Below are 19,517 nucleotides of genomic sequence, written 5' to 3'. Positions count from 1 at the left end.
TGATGGAATCCTAGGTTACATTGTCAAAGTACAGATAAAGTTTTAAAGAAGTTCCGAAAAAGCTCTAAACTTTTTACACATCTTCAACAAAGTATTCTAGATTATAGAGTAAAATGCTTTCTTGTAAATTGAATCACTTTTCCATTATGTATGGAATATGTATGTATGTAGATGAAAGCAACTGTGTATTTCATAATTACACATTTTAAAGTTTACTTTTAAGATTTTTAACATTATATAAATTTATATATATATATATATACACACATATAGTTTTAACATTTTATATATATATATATATATATATATATTTTTATATATGGGGGGGATGCAAAAAAAGGTGGTTTTATTAAAGCACCGGGACAGGACCCATAAGCAGAAAGAGCTGTACCAAGTTTTACATTTATTTTTAAGAGAACCTTTTTAATAGCTTCTAATGCCTTAAAGATAGTCATCTGAGAATAGGTAGGCATTCTTACTGTTTTAAACCAATAAGATTTGCCACCCTTTTGAAACCATTCCAATTTTCTTAGGTAATGACATAATCACCTGAACCTAACTTTTCCCATATACTAGGTTTTATAGGATCTCAAGCTCAGAAAATATATCTCCTGGATCTCTGCAGTTTCTTTGACATACACAAGATGTAATCCACAGCATCTTCCATGTAAATGAGCCTTCATTTGGGCAATCAAATTGAATGGTGATCATTTTCGACTTATTAGGAACACAGCATCTCTTATCTACACATACTCCACAAAAAGTGGGTTTATAACTCTGAGTGCTTGAGCATCCAGAAAAGACAAATTTCTCAGCTTTGAAGAGTTGGAAAGTAGGTTGGCACGTTTTTCCTTTCGGGATCTGAAAAGGCACATAACATTAAGTCATTCTTTAATCCGAATACAAGAGTTTAGAAAAAGTAGTACTATATATGGAAACAAATGCGGAAACACAAACGCGGGCAGTGACTTTCCCCACTCTCCTACCTTTGAAATCCCCTCGCCAGGGGTCTGTGCCCCCCTGTTCCTGTCCCATCATAATGTAGGAGCCACTCCCCAATTTTTTTTGCTGTCCACCCTTCACTTTGTTCCACAATTTCTATAGTGAGAACTTTTCTGTCTTCTTTAATATCAAAGGCCATGTCTTATTAAATGTTTATTTACCTAAGACAGCAAATTCCCTAACATAGGTGGTTTTGAGTGGATGAATAAATGAATACCTATCTTAATTCCTTTAAAATTGAGTTGTCAGCTTCTTACTATGATCGGGAATAACCTGGAGATGAGTTTTGGCATTCCTTAGACTTACTCTTGAGACCGTCATCTTGCCTTGCCCTAGAAGGACCAGCTCTAATTATACCAAACAATTCTAGTGTGAATATGTTATCATAGTCCTTTGGCAAGTTTACTATCTAAGCACAGAGCATTTTGGAAATGGTGGGTTCCCCCTCCTACTTGGTGATCCATAACCAAGATCAGAACTTCTCTGATGTTTGTAAGGTCTGTTTCAATAATTACGATGCAGCAACCAAAATCTGTTATCCATTGCCTTGACTCCACCACATAAAATTAATATATTCTAAAAAATTGGAATCCGAAAAGGATCTACTTTTAAAAGACGTACATGGTGGGTATACCACAGCCAAGCAGGCTGGCCAGGACCCACACTGTTAAGCTGTTAGAGTAGAATCAACAGGTTAACATTACCCCTTCGCTGGGTAGGATTTTCCCCATGAAGTGCAATTAGATTAATCTTTGTTCTCCGAGATCATTTGACTTTAAGAGTTACCCGGAGGCGATTTTATTTTTATAAGAGTCACACCCAATCTCTCCCCTGAAACACACTTGCACTTTTTAGGACTCTCTTTAATATTGAATTATAATGAAGTTACATCAAATTTAAGTTTCACCTTTACTCTCTTTAATATATTACTGTCACAAGGTTGAATATAACACAGTCTTCTCTCTCTTCTCATTTTACAGTTGCTATTTTCATTGGTGACCCGATCAGATATTCCCATCCCACACGTTCTGGAGCAAGGAGTCCACTTTGTTGCTTGCACAAGACATTTTCCTTTCCAAATAAGCGGGAGGTTCCTATAAGCTAAAAATAAAGGGGGGGCGGGGAGAGTAGATGTGTATCTAAATACATAGACAACTTTTAATATTTTTCAGCTAATAGTTAATAGATCAGAACCTTTTATGTAATGTAATTCAGAATAAGCTTCTGGTCTAACTCGTTCTCTCCTCTTCCCACTTTCCAAATTACCTTGCAAGCAAATGTTATAGTCCAATTTCTTAGGAAGAAGAAAAATCTTTATCTTTGAAAATCTGAGTAGATGCACCCACTTGCTTCGGCTTAACTCACCAAGTATTAAACTACTGCGTTTTCTCTCATTCTCACATCTTGCTGGATATTATTTTCAATAATGAAACAGACAGTAGTAGGATTAAGGAATTCAAGATATTAATCAGAACAATGTCTTAATATTAAATTTTGTAGTATGTTAAAACCTAAAATAAAAAAGTTCTAGTCGAGAACAACCTATTGAGCCCAGTTTTTTCCTCCACTTGTTTTAATCTAGTCTTTTTTTTTTTTTTTTAAGATTTTATTTATTTATTCATGAGAAACACAAAGAGGCAGAGACAGGCAGAGGGAGGAACAGGCTCCCTGTAGGGAGCCCAATGCAGGACTTGATCCCAGGACCCCGAGGTATGCCCTGAGCCAAAGGTAGACTCTCAACCACTGAGCCACCCAGGTGCCCCTTAATCTAGTCTTTTAGAAAATTCTCTGCATTACACTGAAGTAATCAGAATAGCCATAGACTAAGTCATGGCAAATGTGTAATCTATTTTATTCATTCAACTTAATTGCTGCATTCCCTATGGTATCAGGCCCATGGTATTCCTTCCATGGACTAGCCATTTCAAATCAGCTCTAGAAAAAGACAACCCAAAAGAAAAGATGGATAGATTTATGGGGGGGGGGGGGTAAGCCGGTGGTTAGATGGAGCCCCCTCCACTGATTCCTGCTTAGCAGAAGGGAGGGCAAGGGGATGAATAACGAAAATACAGTGTGGTGCGGTACAAAATAACTCTTCCATCTTCTTAGAAATCCATTGGGAGCTTCTTCTGCTCATGAATGAATTTAGCCATTTTAAGTTCATTTTAAACAAACTACACATGGGTTCATTGTCTCAAAGCATTTCCTAAGGTTAATATGCATCCCAAATGGATGCTTGGTATAAGTCTGAGTCTGCAGTTGGACATAGCAGCATTCTGGCTACGTTACTTCAAAGTGCCAGTTTAAAACTCTGAAAAGGGGGCACCTGGGTGGCTCAGTGCTTGAGCATCTGCCTTCGGCTCAGGTCGAAGTCCCACATCGGGCTCCCCACAGGGAGCTGCTTCTCCCTCTGCCTGTGTCTCTGCCCCTCTCTCTGTGTCTCTCATGAATAAATAAGTAAAATCTTTTAAATAAATAAATAAAACTGAAAAGACACCCTCCTCCTGCCCCCTCCCACCCACCCAGGCCCCCGCCAACTGCCTTCTTGATGGGAAACATCAGCCGCTTTGAAGCATCTGCCAGCATCTGCCGTCTCTGAATAAAATGATACTTTGCAGCTCTCAGTGTTATTGCAGTTGGATCTTGCGATTGCACAAGCAGCTGAGGGAGAGGAAGCAGAAACATGAAGATACCTGGAAAGGTAGACAACAGTTTAAAGACCTCAATGCAGGAAGCAGATTAAAAGCCCGGCACGCATCTGCAATAAATAAAGGCAGGTTAGATGATCATCTTACCAATAACCCCCTTAAAGTTAAGCTAAGAGCTGCCGTTCAGGAAGTTAACATCCATTAAAAAGCAAGAAAACCAGAAGAGCTTCTAAAGTTAAGAGGTTATTTAGCATTTGGTGAGCAGGGAGGAAAAGCATGGGGGCATCACGTCACTGCGTGCTTCATACTGAGCCGACAGGGGCTGGATCCCAACCCCAACCACGGGCTGCCTGGCGCTAAGGAAGCGTGTAAGTTACTGTCACAAATATACCTTAAGTGTGTGTGTGTCATTGTGCTTGATTCGAAAAACCACACCTCTGCTTGGGCCCATGAACAGTTTCAGTTAAGCAGGGGAGAGACGTACACGTCCTCTGAAACACACCCAGGCCTGTGACCTCTACGACCACAGAGCACAGTGGCAGATTTTTTTTTTTTTTTTTTTTTTGTAGCAAAGCACTCGCCACAAAGAATGGCCACCTAACACCCCCTGCGAACCAGGTCCCAAATGAATCCTCTGGAACTGGCCTTCCGCCACAAAGGAGACCAACTGAACCTGATCCAAGGGGCTTTCACTTGTGCAAACTGCTAGCCTAAGGCATTTTCTCACCAGCGAGGTTCACGCGCGGGTCCCAAGACCTCACCCTGAGCCCCTCAGATCCAATGCAGAAAATCAAGTGTTCCTGCACCTTTCGAACAAAGAAGAGTTTGGCTTATCATCTCGGAGGTTTTAGAGCGCGAGTAGTGTCATGCTATTAGCTGAACGATGAAGTGTGCTGGATGCAAATTCACCACAACCTGTTCAACTGCTCCCAAAGTAACTGGCGTATTGGAAGTCTCCGAGAATGTTCCTTTCCTAGAGTTCATTTTCAAACACCTAAAACTAATTTCTCGGACCACAGTTGCTTTTACTAAATATCCATATAATAGAAGTGAACTTGAGAGCTTTCAGTGTAGATGCATCTCCACGGCGCCTTTCATTTACTAAGCTCTAAATTTCGATGCAAAAAAAAAAAAAAAAAAAAAAAGGCCTTCTTGATTCCTGAGTGAAAACACAGAGACATGAACAATAACTGGGCATGAATACGGAACCATCTGTGTCTTTCCTCACCTATGCTTCATTCGTTGGGGTTTTTGAAACTCCCATCCCTGGCACTTAAATAAGCTGTTAGCTTCAAAAAAAAAAAAAAGTTAAATTGTTGCAAAAAAAAAAAAAAAGATGTTAGCTTCGAGCTGACCAGAACACAGCCTCTATGAATACGGTGACGCTCGCTGCAAACGGCGAGCGACGCGGGGTCTCCCCACGGGTGTGGGCCTCCCGCCCGCTTACCTGGGCGGCCTCCTTCCAGACGCCCGCACCTGTGTCTCCGTAGAGGGAGGCTGGTGACTGCGGACAGAGCTCAGAGCTCTACTGCCTATTCGCCCTATCTCCGAGCAAATGAAATGATAATGTCATGTCAGCAGTTTTCTGTTTTCAGAAATGACGCTCACACGTTCGAAGCATAGCCTCAAATATTTTTAACCAGCAGCCTTCCAGCTCTGCCTGCATCCTGTAGCAAAGCTGCCTTGGAAAATTTCGGAGACTGGATGGTTCTCCCTTCTGGCTCGTAACACATGGAGACGAGTGCAAGTTCTCCTCAGGGTGCCTGGGAGCCAGGTTTGCTCCGCTTTCCTGAGAAGGGGTAGCGCGGGAAGGAGCAGAGGCCTAGAAGAGTTTCCTCTGACCGAGCAGAGCAGCGCTTTGAAGCACTGGAATGTTCTACTGGAAAACTCTAAACATTATGAGACTGAGAGATGGCTCAGCCAGACCAAATCTCACACTGGCCCGGGAACCTCTGGTTCATCAAAGGAACAGGAGACGAGACCCCGAGAAGCCACATGAACCAACAGACACGCGTCTACGCACCCGGCCTTGTTCTGTAGCTTGTTGAAAGCTGCTGTCGGGACGGCCCCCGGCCACAGTCGAGTCCGTCAGGCTTCTTTCTGTCTTGAGCCCCAGAGCAGCCGCTGTCGCTGTCGGCCGGCGTCGGAAGGAGCAGGGGTGTGCACCCAATGGCCCCGCTCACGCAGAGGCAGCTCACCAGGGGGCTGGGCTGAAAGACCTGGCCATTATGATAGTGTACCCTGTTGAACTCGCACCCCACAGCGACAAGGTCTGAAAAGACAGAAGCGCAAGGTCACCGAGGAGGCCACCCTGTTAGCCCAGGCCTCCCCGGGGGGACCACGGGGACAGCCCTCTCCCTCGAGGAGCAGCGTCCTCAGTCACTTAGGCTCCCGGCCGGAGCCTCCTTCTCAGAACATGAGCCACAAGGTGAAAATGAGACATTTTCATTGTAGGCCCTCAGCCCCGGTTGGTCCCTCAGAAGTGACCAGGCACGGGCCCCCCGTTCCGGATCACGGCGAGGATGGCGGGGGGCACGGTGACTGCAAGTCACACGGCTGGTCACAGGTGTTCCCAGGAATCCAACAGTAGCAGGGACGTAGGAAACGAGCTGCGTGAGGGCGGGAGAAGCCAGCATGGGTTAAGCTGCGGGGCTGCACGGTACCTAATGCCGCCGCCGCGACAACTGGAAGGGGCGCCCACTCCTCCGACAGGCATTTGTGACCCCGAGTAGCAGTTCTCCGAGGCTGTGACCCCTCGGACCTCTTGGATCTGCAAGGTCAAAGCCTTTGCTCAAGATACTAAGCTGTGCCCGGCTTTTTACCCCGCGTTGGTGTTTGTAACGGGGGCGGGAGCTGCAGCTGGAAGCTCAGCATCCCCCAGACTGGACAGGTGGTCTCCGTAGTCTGGCCTTGCCGCCGCTACTTGTCCAGAAATGTACTTTTTGGAAAAAAAAAAAAAAAGCTAACTTTACTCAATACTGTCCTGACAGCACAGCAAAAATCACTGTGTTAAATCCTAATCATCAAAAAAAAATTTTTTTTAATTTAAAAAATAAAAATAAATCCTAATCATCAAAAAAAATTTTTTTAATTTAAAAAATAAAAATAAATCCTAATCATCAAATATATGTCTTTTTAATATCCTGCGGGACACAAGGAGGTAGGCGCAGAGCAGTTTTGCAGACACAATAGCATCTCGAGGAGAAGCGCCTCCCCCCGTCGTTGGGGTTTGGGGCTGAAGCGACCCCTGCTGCAGTAGGAATGCCACCGACAGAAATGACTCACGGGGAAACCACGATCACTCGGGTTCCAGCAGACGTTTCCTTGAAAGTCAACAGTGAGCCTGTGTCACTTCAAGGAAAAGAGAAGTGGCCCGTGACAGGACGGAGGCAGGCGTGCGAGCGGAAACCAGCCTCCGTAGCTGCCGACGTGCAGAGCTTCCCACGAGGTCAGCATCAACTTGCAGGATTTGTTAAAAATATTACATGGTTAAGTGTATGGGTATTTGGAACAGCTACATCACCACTGTTCCAAACCAGCACTTTCCAAATAACCACTGCGTGGTATCAGAAAATCACGTCTGCGGGACGCCCGGGTGGCTCAACGGCTGAGCGCTGCCTTCAGCTCAGGTCGTGATCCCAGATTCCCAGGATCGAGGCCCACGTCGGGCTCCCTGCCTGCATGGCACCTGCTTCTCCCTCTGCCTGTGTCTCTGCCTCTTGCTCTCTCTGTGTCTCTCAGGAATAAATAAATAAAATCTTAAAAAAAAAAAAAAAGAAAGAAAATCACTTCTGAGTAAAAGACACACTCCAAGTGGGTCTTGGAGAGACCAGTGCATTCCACGGTCACAGAGCTTGGCACATTCACGGACGTGGTTTCTGACTCCACGATGCAGCTAATTCCCAAGACACTACTACTTCTCAGGTTCTAATATAATATCAAAAGGAATATTCACAATTATCTGAAAACTCTGTTAAAATATTCCTGCCTTTTCCAAGGACCCCATCTGTGTGAGGCTGCGTTCCCTTCATATATTTCAACCAAAAGAACACACAGGAATAGACGGAAAGCGGAAATCTATCGATCTCCCGTTTAAGCCAGACATTGGAGAAAGGGGCAAAAATGTAAAACAGTCCATTCTTCTCACTAAATTTTTCTGCCTTTTAGAAAATAAAGTATTTTTCATAAATATATGTATTCCCGTCAAGTTGCAACAGGTTTGCTCTTTTTAAATGAATTAGTTAGGTATTTTTAAATTTCTAATCCATTTAGGGCAGCCCAGGTGGCTCAGCAGTTTAGTGCCACCTTTGGCTCAGGGCCTGATCCTGGAGACCCGGGATTGAGTCCCACGTCGGGCTCCCTGCATGGAGCCTGCTTCTCCCTCTGCCTCTCTCTCCATGTGTGTCTCTCATGAAAGAATAAATAAAATCTTAAAAATAAATAAAATAAATTTCTAATCCATTTAAATGCATTAAATTCCAATAGAGGGCAGCCCTGGTGGCCCACCGGTTTAGCACCGCCTTCAGCCCAGGGTGTGATCACTCGCCCGAGCCTGGTGCCCACATTGGGAACCACACAGCCTAGCACCGTGGGCTGCCCCTGCCCCTGCTCTGGCCCTCAGGCTTGCTCTTCCCCAGGAATCTTAATCTGGGGGGCGCCTGGGCGGCTCACTGGGGTAAGCATTCTCCTGTGGCTCAGGTCCTCAGGTCATGATCCTGGGGTCCCGGGATGGGGCCCACGAGGGCTCCTGGCCCGGGGAGGAGGCCGCGACCCCCTCTCCCTCTGCCCCTGCCCCTGCTCTTGCTCACTTGATTATTAATTTTTTTAAGATTTTATTTATTTATTCATGAGAGATACACAGAGAGAGAGGCAGAGACACAGGCAGAGGGAGAAGCAGGCTCCATGCAGGGAGCCCGATGTGGGACTCGATCCTGGGACCCCAGGGTCACGTCCTGGGCTGAAGGCAGACGCTCAACTGCTGAGCCACCCAGGCGTCCCAAGAAAATCTTTAAAAAAGAAAAAAGAAAGAAAGAAAAGAAAAAAGTTTAATCCTAGGTAAATTGGGATCCTGAATTGCTGTCAAGGGATAGACTGAGGCGGTCTTAAGCAGTGTCCAGAGCTAGAGCCCCTAAAGCTGGGGGTCGGGGTGTGATTGGGGGTCCCTCTGGCCTTCCTCTTCACGCGTCTGCCTCAGCTAGAAACTAGATGGGGGGAAATTTTTTAAATAAATTTTTTTTAAAAACCTACGGTGGGGATCCCCGGGTGGCTCGGCGATTTAGTGCCGCCTTCGGCCCAGGGCCTGGCCCTGGAGGCCCGGGATCGAGTCCCGCGTCGGGCTCCCTGCACGGGGCCTGCTTCTCCTCTGCCTGTGGCTCTGCCTCTCTCTCTCTCTCTCTGTGAATTTCATGAATGAATAAATAATCTTTAAAAAACAGACCACGATGGCCTGCGGGTTATTTGGAAAGGCTGAGGCTGAAGCGGTGCGCGGCGGCCTCCCCACCCCGACGCCCGAAGCACGATCCGTTTCAGGGGCAGGAAGGCCGGACGCGGGCTGCGCCCCACCGTGGGGCCCAGGCGCCAAGGGCCCGGGAGCACCCGCCGCTCCGCGCAGGCCCCGCCGACCCCCGCCCGCAGGCCCCGCGCACTCACGCGCGCACACGCCCGTCTCGAACCGCGGCCGGTCCGCCGAGTAGTCGCAGTACAGGCCCCGGTGCGGGTCGCACACGTCCGCCTCGGTGCACGCGTCGCCCAGTTGCCTGGCGCAGACCTCGCAGCACCCGCAGCCGTCGGTCAGCAGGCTCACCCCGGGGCCGCAGCGGGGCCGCGCGCCGCACTCGCAGGGCCAGCGGCACACGGGCCGCCCCCCGCCGCTCCGCCGCCGCCGCCGCCGCCGCCCTGCAGCACACCTCCGGGCACCCACGCGGGTCACGCGCGGCCACGGGGGGGGGGGGGCTCGGCACCTGCGCCGGCGCTCCCCCCGCGCTCCCCCCGCGCTCCCCCCGCGCTCCCCCCGCGCTCCCCCCGCGCTCCCTCCGCGGCCGGCCTCCCCCTGCGCGCCCCTGCGCCCTCCCCGGAGGCTCTCGGGTGCCCCTCCCCTCATGACCCTGCACCCTCTCCCCCAGCTTTCAGGGTGCCTCTCCCCTCTCCCTGTGCCCTCTCCCTCAGCTTTCGGGGTGCCTCTCCCCTCCTCCCCCCTGCGCCCTCTCCCTGGGCTTCCTGGGTGCCTCTCCCCTCCTCCCCCAGGGGATCTCTGTGTGCCCCTCCCCTCCTGCCCCTGTGCCCTCCCCCCCCCCCATCTGGGTGCCTCTCCGCTCTCCCTGTGCCCTCTCCCTCCGCTTTCAGGGTGCCTCTCCCTTCTCCCCCCTACGCCCTCCCTGTCAGCTTTTGGGGTGCCTCTCCCCTCCTGCCCCTGCGCCCTTCCCCCCCCCCCCCATCTGGGTGCCTCTCCCCTCTCCCTGTTCCCTCTCCCTCCGCTTTCAGGGTGCCTCTCCCCTCCTCCCGTGTACCCCCTGCGCCCTCCCAGTCCGCTCTCGGGGTGCCTCTCCCCTCTTCCCCCCTGCGCCCTCTCCCTTCGCTTCCTGGGTGCCCCTCCCCTCCTCCCCCAGCGGATCTCGGTGTGCCTCTCCCCTCCTGCCCCTGTGCCCTCTCCCTCCGCTTTCAGGGTGCCTCTCCCTTCTCCCCGCTACGCCCTCCCTGTCAGCTTTTCGGGTGCCTCTCCCCTCCTCCCCCTGCACCCTTCCTGTCCACTTTCGGGGTGCCTCTCCCCTCCTCCCCCTGCACCCTTCCTGTCCACTTTCGGGGTGCCTCTCCCCTCCTGCCCCTGCGCCCTCCCCCCCCCCCCCCCCCCCCCCCCGCTTTCAGGGTGCCTCTCCCCTCTCCCTGTGCCCTCTCCCTCCACTTTCAGGGTGCCTTTCCCTTCTCCCCCCTGCTCCCTCCCTGTCACTTTTGGGGTGCCTCTCCCCTCCTCCCCCTGCACCCTCTCCGTTGGCTTCTGGGTGCCCCCCCTCCCTACTCAGAGCCCTCTCTGTACCTCCCCTCTCCTCTCCTCACCCCTAGTCAGGGCCCCCTACAGTGGATACCCCTTGAGGCTCCCCTCCCCTCCAGCGACCCTCAGGCTGTTTCCTCTGGTAAGAAGTCTCTCAGGGTTTGTCTCTCTCTCTGACTTCACCTTGTTGTGTTTCTCCCTCCCTCCCCTATGATCCTCTCCTTTGTTTCTTAAATTCCACATGAGTGAAGTCACACAATGGTCTCTCTGACTATTTCGCTCAGCATAATACCCTCCAGCTCCATCCATGTCATTGCAGATGGCACGATTCCATTCTTTTTGATTGCTGAGTAGTAGTACACTCACGCACACACACACACCTGCCACGTCTTTATCCATTCACCTGTCGCTGGACATCCGGGCCCTTTCCATACTTTGGCTATGGTGGACATTGCTGCTGTGAACATTGGGGTGCAGGCGCCCCTTCGGATCACTACATCTGTATCTGTGGGGTAAATACGGAGCCGTGCGATTGCTAGGCTGTAGGGCAGCTCTATTTTCAACTTGAGGAACCTCCACACTGTCTCCCAGAGCGGCTGCACCAGCCTGCATTCCCACCCGCAGTGTGGGAGGGCTCCCCTTTCTCCTCATCCTCGCCAACATCTGTTGTTTCCGTGTTGTTAATTTTAGCCATTCTGACCTGTGTGAGCTGGTGTCTCATTTTGATTTGTAATTCCCTGATGCTGAGCATTTTGCAAGCATCTGACTCTTGATTTCCACTTGGGTCACTCTACCCCACTTGCACACATTCTCTCATTCTCTCAAAAAAGGAGAGGGGTGGAGAGGCAGGAATGTCAGAGAAGCTGAGATGACAGAAGCAGAGGCAAAAGTGCCAGGAGTGCAGGTGCCTTTAAAAGCTGCCAAAGGCGGCAAGCAAAGGACTCTCCCCTAGGCCCTCCCTAGACCCTCCCGAAAGAACAGAGGCCTGCTAACACTTGATTTTAGCCCTAGGAGACCCATTTGCAGACTACAGATGTCCAGAACTGAAAGATAATACACTTGTGTTGTTTTAGCCACTGAGTTTGTGGCAATTGGAAACCACACACCCCATTTTATAAATGAGGCCCCTGAAACTCAGATTATATACAAACTAGATCATATTCAGTAAGTGGTAGGACAAGGATTTGAACAAGACCAGCAAACTTCAGAGCCTGAGCTCTCAACCCTTGCTGCCTTCCTTCCCTAGCCCAAGTCCTGGCACACACCAGCTTTGATCCTGGACAAACCACCTAATCTCTGCATCTGTCTCTCCTCTCCAGCCTGCACCTCTCTCCCTAAGCTTGCAACTCACGAATTCCCACTGGGTCTACCCACTTTGATGCCCTGTGAGCATCTCATTTCCTCCCTCCCCACAACAGACTGCTCCTCAGCTAGTGGTTCCCATTTTAGTGAATGGGGGCACCAACCACTGAGTTCCTATTTCCCAGGAAGCAGAAAGCCAACCTCACCTACTCCTCTCCTTCATCCCTCACACCTGAAAGTCACTGACTTAGAGGAATAAGCCCAAACTCCAAAGCACAGCATTCGGGGGGCCCTCTTCATCTCTTGCATTCCTTACATTCTAGCAAGTTCAACTGTCTGCAGTTCCCTGCATATCTGATGCTGTTCCTTCAGCCTCGAACATGCTTCCCCAACTCCCACTCCTTCACCTGGCTGGTCAGGTATCAGCTTTTCCAGAAAACGTCTTACAACTCCCCTGCCTCCCTTTTTCATGACCTTGTACTGAAATTACCTATGTAAGTGCCTGCCTTCTCCACGTGCTTACCGCTATCCAGCCGTAGAGGCCCCTGGTTCATTTGTGGGTGTACTCTTGGCTCCTAGCACAGCGCCTAGCAAGTAACTTGGATAATCAACCCTCAATTTTTATTTAATAGACTGAAGCACTTGCACTGATCCAGAGATCTAAGCCTCTTTCAAACTCAAAAATCCTGCCTTTAAAAGCATTAGTTTGAAATTCCACCATTCCACCCCAGCCTTTTGTCTCATCACTGGCAAAATGTATCCCCCAGAGAAACACTTTCAGCTACAATTCAGGTTGAAGATACAATGTGAGGATGGAGTTGGAGGAAACGGTGCTGGGATTCTGGAGAAGGAGGAGGGGGACAGAAGTACAATGGTGGAGAAGGGAGTAGAAATAGTGTCTACTTCTCAGTTTTTCCCAAGGCCTCCCTGCCAGGTTCAGTGGCGCTCAATCGGGCTCCTATTCATGGCGCCTCTATGTCATCCCCTTGTCCACGTCTCTGGGGTATTTGACTCTTTCTTAATCTTCTCCTCTACCTTGGCTTTCATGACACAAGACCTTTCCAATTCCACCCTTAACCTCTCAACATAATTTCTCAATCTCTTTTGCAGACTCCCGTTACCCCCTGAGTATGACTTACATTTAGACTAATCAATGTTTCATAACCTTAAAGGATTGCATTTCACACTCTGCACACGGTCTCTTAGCAATCTCGTCTACCCTTTGCCTTTGATTTCCACCCTGCACAAGCTTCAAAACTAAATTTCCATCCAGGATCTCTCCACCGAGCTCTAGAGCCATATAGCTGACTACCGACTAGACATCGCCACTAGAATGTACCATGGAAAAAGCTCATTCCCTAAACTTATCATCCCTCACCCACCTCTGCCCTTTTGGACAGCTTCTTCAAAGTTTGGAGTTAGGAAGCCAGGAGTCACCCAGGTCATCTTCCTCTCCCTCACCTCCCATAGCCGTTCAGTGACTAATACTGTCTTCCTATTTCTAGAACTAGTCACCATCTCGCCGTTTGCACTGCTGCTGAGTTGGATTGCAATATGTTCCCAACTGGTCTTCCTTCCTCAAGAATGACTTCCCAAATGAATCTACCACATTGCTGATGGAGGGATCCCTTTAAAAAACATATCTGATTCTACTACTCCTCTCTTAAAACCCCATGAATAGACCCCTACTGGGTATACTGTGCAGATCAAAATTATAAGCATGTTGTCGAAAGCCTGTGCTGGTTTTATGCCTTCTTCTCCAGCCTTCACTCTCAATGCACTCTCTTCCTGTGTCTTACTGCTTACTAGACCCACCAGCTCAGTTTCCTCCTCCATGCTTTCCTCATATCGCTGCCTCTTAAGGAAATGCCTATTCTCAAAACTGCCCACCTGCGGACACTTGTTTCTCTTTCCAATCTTGAAGCATTTCTATATAATCTCTGAGGCCACAAGGCAACTTGTTGAAAACCAAAGATAAAGAAAAAAAAATCTTGAAAGCAGAGTGAGAAAAGAGAAGCATTATATACAAGAGAATAACAAAAATAATGAGACCTGACTTCCAAAGAGATTAAGATGTTCTTCAGTGGGGGCCTTGGACATAGCCAGGCCATGAAATATTATGCAGTGCTAAAAAGAAATGAGTGAAAGAAGCCAATCTGAAAAGTCTAAATACTGTATGATTCCAACTACATGACATTCTGGAAAAGGGCAAAGCTGTGGAGACAGTAACAAGATCAGTAGCTGCCAGGGGTTGAGGGAAGAGGTAAATGGCTGGAGCACAGAGGATTTTTAGGGCATCAAAAATCCTCTATGATACTATAATGGTGGATACATGTCATTATACATTTGTCCAAACTCACAGGATGTACCTCACCAGAAGTGAACCCCAAGGTAAACTCTGGACTCTGGGTAATAATGTATCAGCGTAGGTCCATCACTTCTGGTGGAGGATGTTAATAATGGGGGAAGCTATGCATGTGTACCAGTAGGTAGCACACAGGAAATCTCTGTACCTTCCTCTCAAATTTGCTGTGATCTCTTTTTTAAGATGTATGTATTTATTTGAGGGACAGAGAGAGCACAAGTGGGAGGGATAGAGGGAGATGGGGCAAGAATCTCAAGCAGTTTCCATGCTGAGCACCGAGCCTGATGCAGGGCTCCATCTCATGACCCTGAGATCATGACCTAAGCGGAAACCATGAAGTGGATGCTTAATCAACTGCACCACCCAGGCACCCCCTCAAATTTGCTGTTATCTTAAAGCTACTCTAAAAAAAATTAAGTCTTGGGGCACCTGGGTGGCTCAGTGGTTAAGTGTCTGTCATTGGCTCAGGTCGTGATGCCGGGATCCTGGCATCAAGTCCCACATCGGGCTCCTGGCAGGGAGCCTGCTTCTCCCTCTGCCTATGTCTCTGCCTCTCTCTCTGGGTCTCTTGTGATAAATAAAATTCAAAAAACAATGAAGTCTTAAAAAAAAAAAAAGGGAGGAGGAAGAAAACAAGACCCAGTACTGAAAGGAGGAAAAAAAACCTGTCAACCTAGAATTCTATCTCCAGTGAAACTATCTTTCAAAAGTGAAAGTGAAATTTAATTTCCAATTAAACAAAAACTGAGAAAAACTGTTGCTAGCACATCTGTGTCACAAGAAATATTAAAGGAAGATCTTCCGTCTAGAGAAAAATTACAATAGATGGTAATTCAGAAATACAAAGTAATGAAGAGTCCCTGAAATGGCCAATAGTGGGAAAATATAAAGATAGATAGGTCAATAGATTTCTTTTTTCTTCAGACATTTTGATCGTTTTCAAAAATCAAAATCTCAGAGCAACAAAAGAGTTAGCAGATTCTTTTGGTACGACAGAAAAGAAATGAGACAGACCTCTGTACACCAAAAGAGGCTCTTTTGGTGTCAACAGAAAGTTGACACCAGAGCTGAGCTTTGGTGGATTTTTTTTTAAACGATTTTATTTATTTATTCTAGCTCTGAGATCTTAAATCACTTTCTATCATTTATTTAACCTTTGAGCCTCAATCCTCCTCTGCAAAATGGAATTATTAATATCCACCTTGTAAGGTTATTTTGAGGATTAAGATAATTACTGAAATACCTAGCTCGGTACATAGCAGATGCTCAATGAATGGTAGGTATTATTCCTCAAAAATTCATTCTGGCAAAAGTAAGCAAAATAATACTTTCTTGTCTCTGTATTTTAATGCCTTTTTATGTTTTTTTTTCTTTTAATTTTGGACACATCTGTCTGTACTGGAATATTTGCTGCTTAGGAATACATTGTAGGGTCTCCATTCACAACAACGGCAGGACTTTTCTCAAGATGGGCAGAGTGGGAGAGAGGCATCCCCATCTCACTTCTACTGGGGAAATGTGCCCCTCCAGCTCTCAGTGAAAGTAAACTGTGCCACCCGCATTCTTATTAGGATTATTTTGTCATCTCAGCTCTCACCCTATAAACTATAACAACTTTCCATCTCTTGTCTCCTAAAATACAATTTACTGCCCTAATCGACTGACTATTCACTCAGACACTTCTGTGTTTTCCCGATCACCAGAAGCTTTCAAAAGCTCCATCCTCTGGGCAGGCAGTAACCTCCCCTGTGTAAATATATCCATAAATAAGTCATCCTGTTTTCATCTGCTTATTTAAAAAAATACGAAGGCAATGAATTGCTCCAGTTAAATTAAACTTCCCTTTGGTCTGTGGCTTGAACTATTTATTTCAAAGTCTTCATGGACGGATTCCCTTGCAGGAAAAGTGAGAGACACCTAAGCTGGGAAAAGGCACAGTAAGAGAATGTTTTAAAAGCGTAAATGTTGGGGCGCCCGGGTGACTCAGCAGTTGGGCGTCTGCCTCCGACCCAGGGCCTGGTCCCGGGGTCCCGGGATCGAGTCCCCCATGGGGCTCCCTGCGTGGGGCCTGCTTCTCCCTCTGCCTGTGTCTCTGCCTCCTCTGTGTGTCTCTCATGAATGAATAAATAAAATCTCTAAAAAAAAATAAATAGAAATGTATATCCGAAGTGCTCCTCTCCAGCAAGGAGAGGCTTAAGTGGAGAAAACTGCCAGGATCGCTTTTCCCCGGTCGCTCTTTGCACCTTCGGCCCAGGGCCTAAGGCAGAGGCCAGGCTGACCCGGCCGCGGGGATGGGGGTGGGGGTGGGGGTGGGGGTGGGGGTGGGGGAGCCGGGCCCCCCAGGACGGGGCGCTCAAGTCCGCGAGCCGCGCCAACACCTGGGAGCAGGCCGTAGCGCCTTCACCTGGAGTGGGGGGGGGTTGCCGCCGCCTCCCCGAGGCTGCCGCGCTACAAACCCGTCACCTGGAGAACAACGTGGCTCGGTGCGGCGGGCGGCGCTTGCACAGGAACGCGGACTCCCAGGCCTCTGCCCGCCCCCGCCCCCCCCGCCCCCGCCCCCGCCGCCCCTGCCTCCCACCGAGCCCGCGGGGCCCCTGGGAGGGGGAGCTCACCTGTGCCAGCGCGGCGCCCAGCAGAGCGCAGAGGAGGCGCCCGCGCATGCTGCCCGCGCCCGGCCCCAGGGACCCGCCTGCCCCGCGGCTCTCTCCCGCCGAGACGCCGCACGCCGCCTGGGCAGGGGCAGGGAAGGGGGCGGGGGCGGAGCAGGGCAGGAGCGGGGCCGGGGCAAGGGCAGGGGCGGGGGGCAGGGGTAGAGGCAGGGCAGGGGCGGGGCAGGGGCGGGACCGGGGCAAGGGCAGGGGCGGGGGGGGGTGGGGCAGGGGTAGAGGCAGGGCAGGGGCGGGGCAGGGGCGGGGGGCAGGGGTAGAGGCAGGGCAGGGGCGGGGCAGGGGCGGGGCAGGGGTAGAGGCAGGGGCAGGGGCGGGGGCGGGGCAGGGCAGGAGCGGGGCCGGGGCAAGGGCAGGGGCGGGGGGCAGGGGTAGAGGCAGGGCAGGGGCGGGGCAGGGGCGGGACCGGGGCAAGGGCAGGGGCGGGGGGGGTGGGGCAGGGGTAGAGGCAGGGCAGGGGCGGGGCAGGGGCGGGACCGGGGCAAGGGCAGGGGCGGGGGGGGTGGGGCAGGGGTAGAGGCAGGGCAGGGGCGGGGCAGGGGAGGGACCGGGGCAAGGGCAGGGGCGGGGGGGGGGGGGGGGGCAGGGGTAGAGGCAGGGCAGGGGCGGGGCAGGGGTAGAGGCAGGGCAGGGGCGGGGCAGGGGCGGGACCGGGGCAAGGGCAGGGGCGGGGGGCAGGGGCGGGGCAGGAGCAGGGGCAGGGGCGGGGCAGGGGCGGGGCCGGGGCAAGGGCAGGGGCGGGGGGCAGGGGTAGAGGCAGGGCAGGGGCGGGGCAGGGGCGGGGCAGGGGCGGAGCAGGGCCGGGGCGGGACCGGGGCGGGACCGGGGCAGGGGCGGGGGCGGGGGCAGGGGCAGGGCAGGAGCGGGGCCGGTCCTCCTGGCCGGTCTGGCCAAAGCGTACTGGTCCACTCCAGGCCTCCTGCTCCAGCGCCCCCGTTCAAGTGTGATGCCCCAGGGATCTCTGAGGAGGCCCAGCCTCCTCCCACTGGCTCCCTGTGAGATGCTGGGAGCAGCCACCGTTTTTCTGGAAATGTCTTCCCTCCCTCTGTGATCTCTCTGCACAGGACAGTGTCATACTCCCTGTCCTTGCCTCTCAGGAGGAAAGGAACATCTTGGTTGAGTACCAACCTGTGAGCCCCCTCCCCGCCCAAGTGTACAGAACTGGGGGGCCTGGGTTACCCACTGACACCCGTGTTTACACATCTCCAGCCATGGGCACGCTCCTAGTGTCAAGCCTACCACAGATGGACTAAGGGAATAAGATATTTTTAGAAGTCGGGGCTGCCCTCTTCGACTTCCGGCCATGAGCAGCAACACGGGGTGCATCCTTTATTCCAAGCACTTTCCTTTATTATCTCATTTAACGAAACGCTCATCTGCCTGGGAAGCCCCCGCACAAGTGTTCGGCTTGTGATGTGCTTCCAAACACATGGCGCTGTGCATAGTTGATATGTGCATCGTGTCTTATGATTTACTAGGAAGTTTCACATTATTTGGCAATTTCACAGCTCAGTGAGGTATGCAAAAGCAGTCTTACCTATCCTCATTTAACGTATTAAAAACTTGAAATTACGTGATTGTAGTTGGTCAATAAAACACCCTTCATTCCTGCCCTCTAGAGCCACCTATAACCTCCTGGGAGAGAGGTCAGGAAACAAACACACCAAGTGTCCATAACTAAAAACTGAAGAAAGGCTAATGATAAGGAGCAAGAAAATCTAAGAAAGAATGGCGGGGAGGAGGAGCTCATGGAGATCGGGAGGCAGAGAGGACGTCTCTGAGGACATGGCACTTAATGAGTTGAAGGTGGAGCCCCTGGAGGGTTGGGGAAGGCTCCTGCTCCAGCGCCCTCTGCACGGGTGAAATGCACACCTCTGAGGGTGACAGTGACGGTGACGGTGACGGTGACGAGCTCCATCTGCCCAGAGCACGGCCCACCGCCCTTCCTGTGAGAGCCCTGAAATCCTGCTGTGGGGCACGTCATCACAGCTAGAATATTCCCCTTTCTGGGGAGGCTCAGCCACCTGGACAGGCCAAGGTTCAAGCCCACACCTTCTTCCTTCGTTCCTGACTCGCTGCCTGTGGGAGGGTACACGGTTGGTGTAGTAAAGGGGACTCTGCGGGAGGGTCCGCATCTGCGTGGGTGAAGCTAGACACTAGCACGCAGCTCACAAGTGTGTGCTCCGGGATCTCTCCTTTGTGCCCAGTGCTGTGGAAGTACCGGCCGGTCTGATTCAAGGCCACACAGCGGGGTGGGTGCATCTTCCTTTTATTTATGAGGCAACCACGAGAGTAGGCCCCGCGGATAGCAGGAAACAGAGCAGACACTCCAAGCATTTACTCCCCGTGTCCCGCTACCTCCCCGCCTGGCCTAGCCATCCCATAATAGTCGATAGCAGGACGATTCGCGGAGATATTAATTTGCATGGAGTTCTCAACACTTTCCCGCTCCTCTCTCTAATCTCAAGAAGTTCGTGAGGCCTTTGATCCTTCTCTCAGATCCATCCTTCAAGCAGAAAATGGAAGCCACTGGAATGCTTGATCTCACT

The 19,517-nt window shown here is 50.7% G+C and overlaps 1 protein-coding gene across 1 annotated transcript; it reads right to left on the bottom strand.

Annotated features, from left to right (window-relative positions):
- Positions 1-376: 376 nt before the first annotated feature.
- CCN6 (cellular communication network factor 6) lies at positions 377-18,952 on the bottom strand. The gene is made up of 7 exons (XM_072749420.1): positions 18,841-18,952; positions 16,915-17,116; positions 9,300-9,556; positions 5,674-5,922; positions 3,544-3,695; positions 1,910-2,103; positions 377-861 (listed from the first exon to the last, which is right to left on the bottom strand). The coding sequence occupies exons 1-6, from the start codon at positions 18,950-18,952 to the stop codon at positions 1,972-1,974; spliced, it is 1,104 nt and encodes a 367-aa protein (XP_072605521.1). The 3' UTR covers positions 377-861; positions 1,910-1,971.
- Between the last annotated feature and the right edge of the window lie 565 nt (positions 18,953-19,517).

Source organism: Vulpes vulpes, chromosome 1 (genome assembly GCF_048418805.1).
Source record: "Vulpes vulpes isolate BD-2025 chromosome 1, VulVul3, whole genome shotgun sequence".
NCBI classification, from domain to species: Eukaryota; Metazoa; Chordata; class Mammalia; order Carnivora; family Canidae; genus Vulpes; species Vulpes vulpes.
The sequence above is the reverse complement of the archived record's forward strand: the minus strand, read 5'-3'. Positions and strand labels throughout refer to the sequence as shown.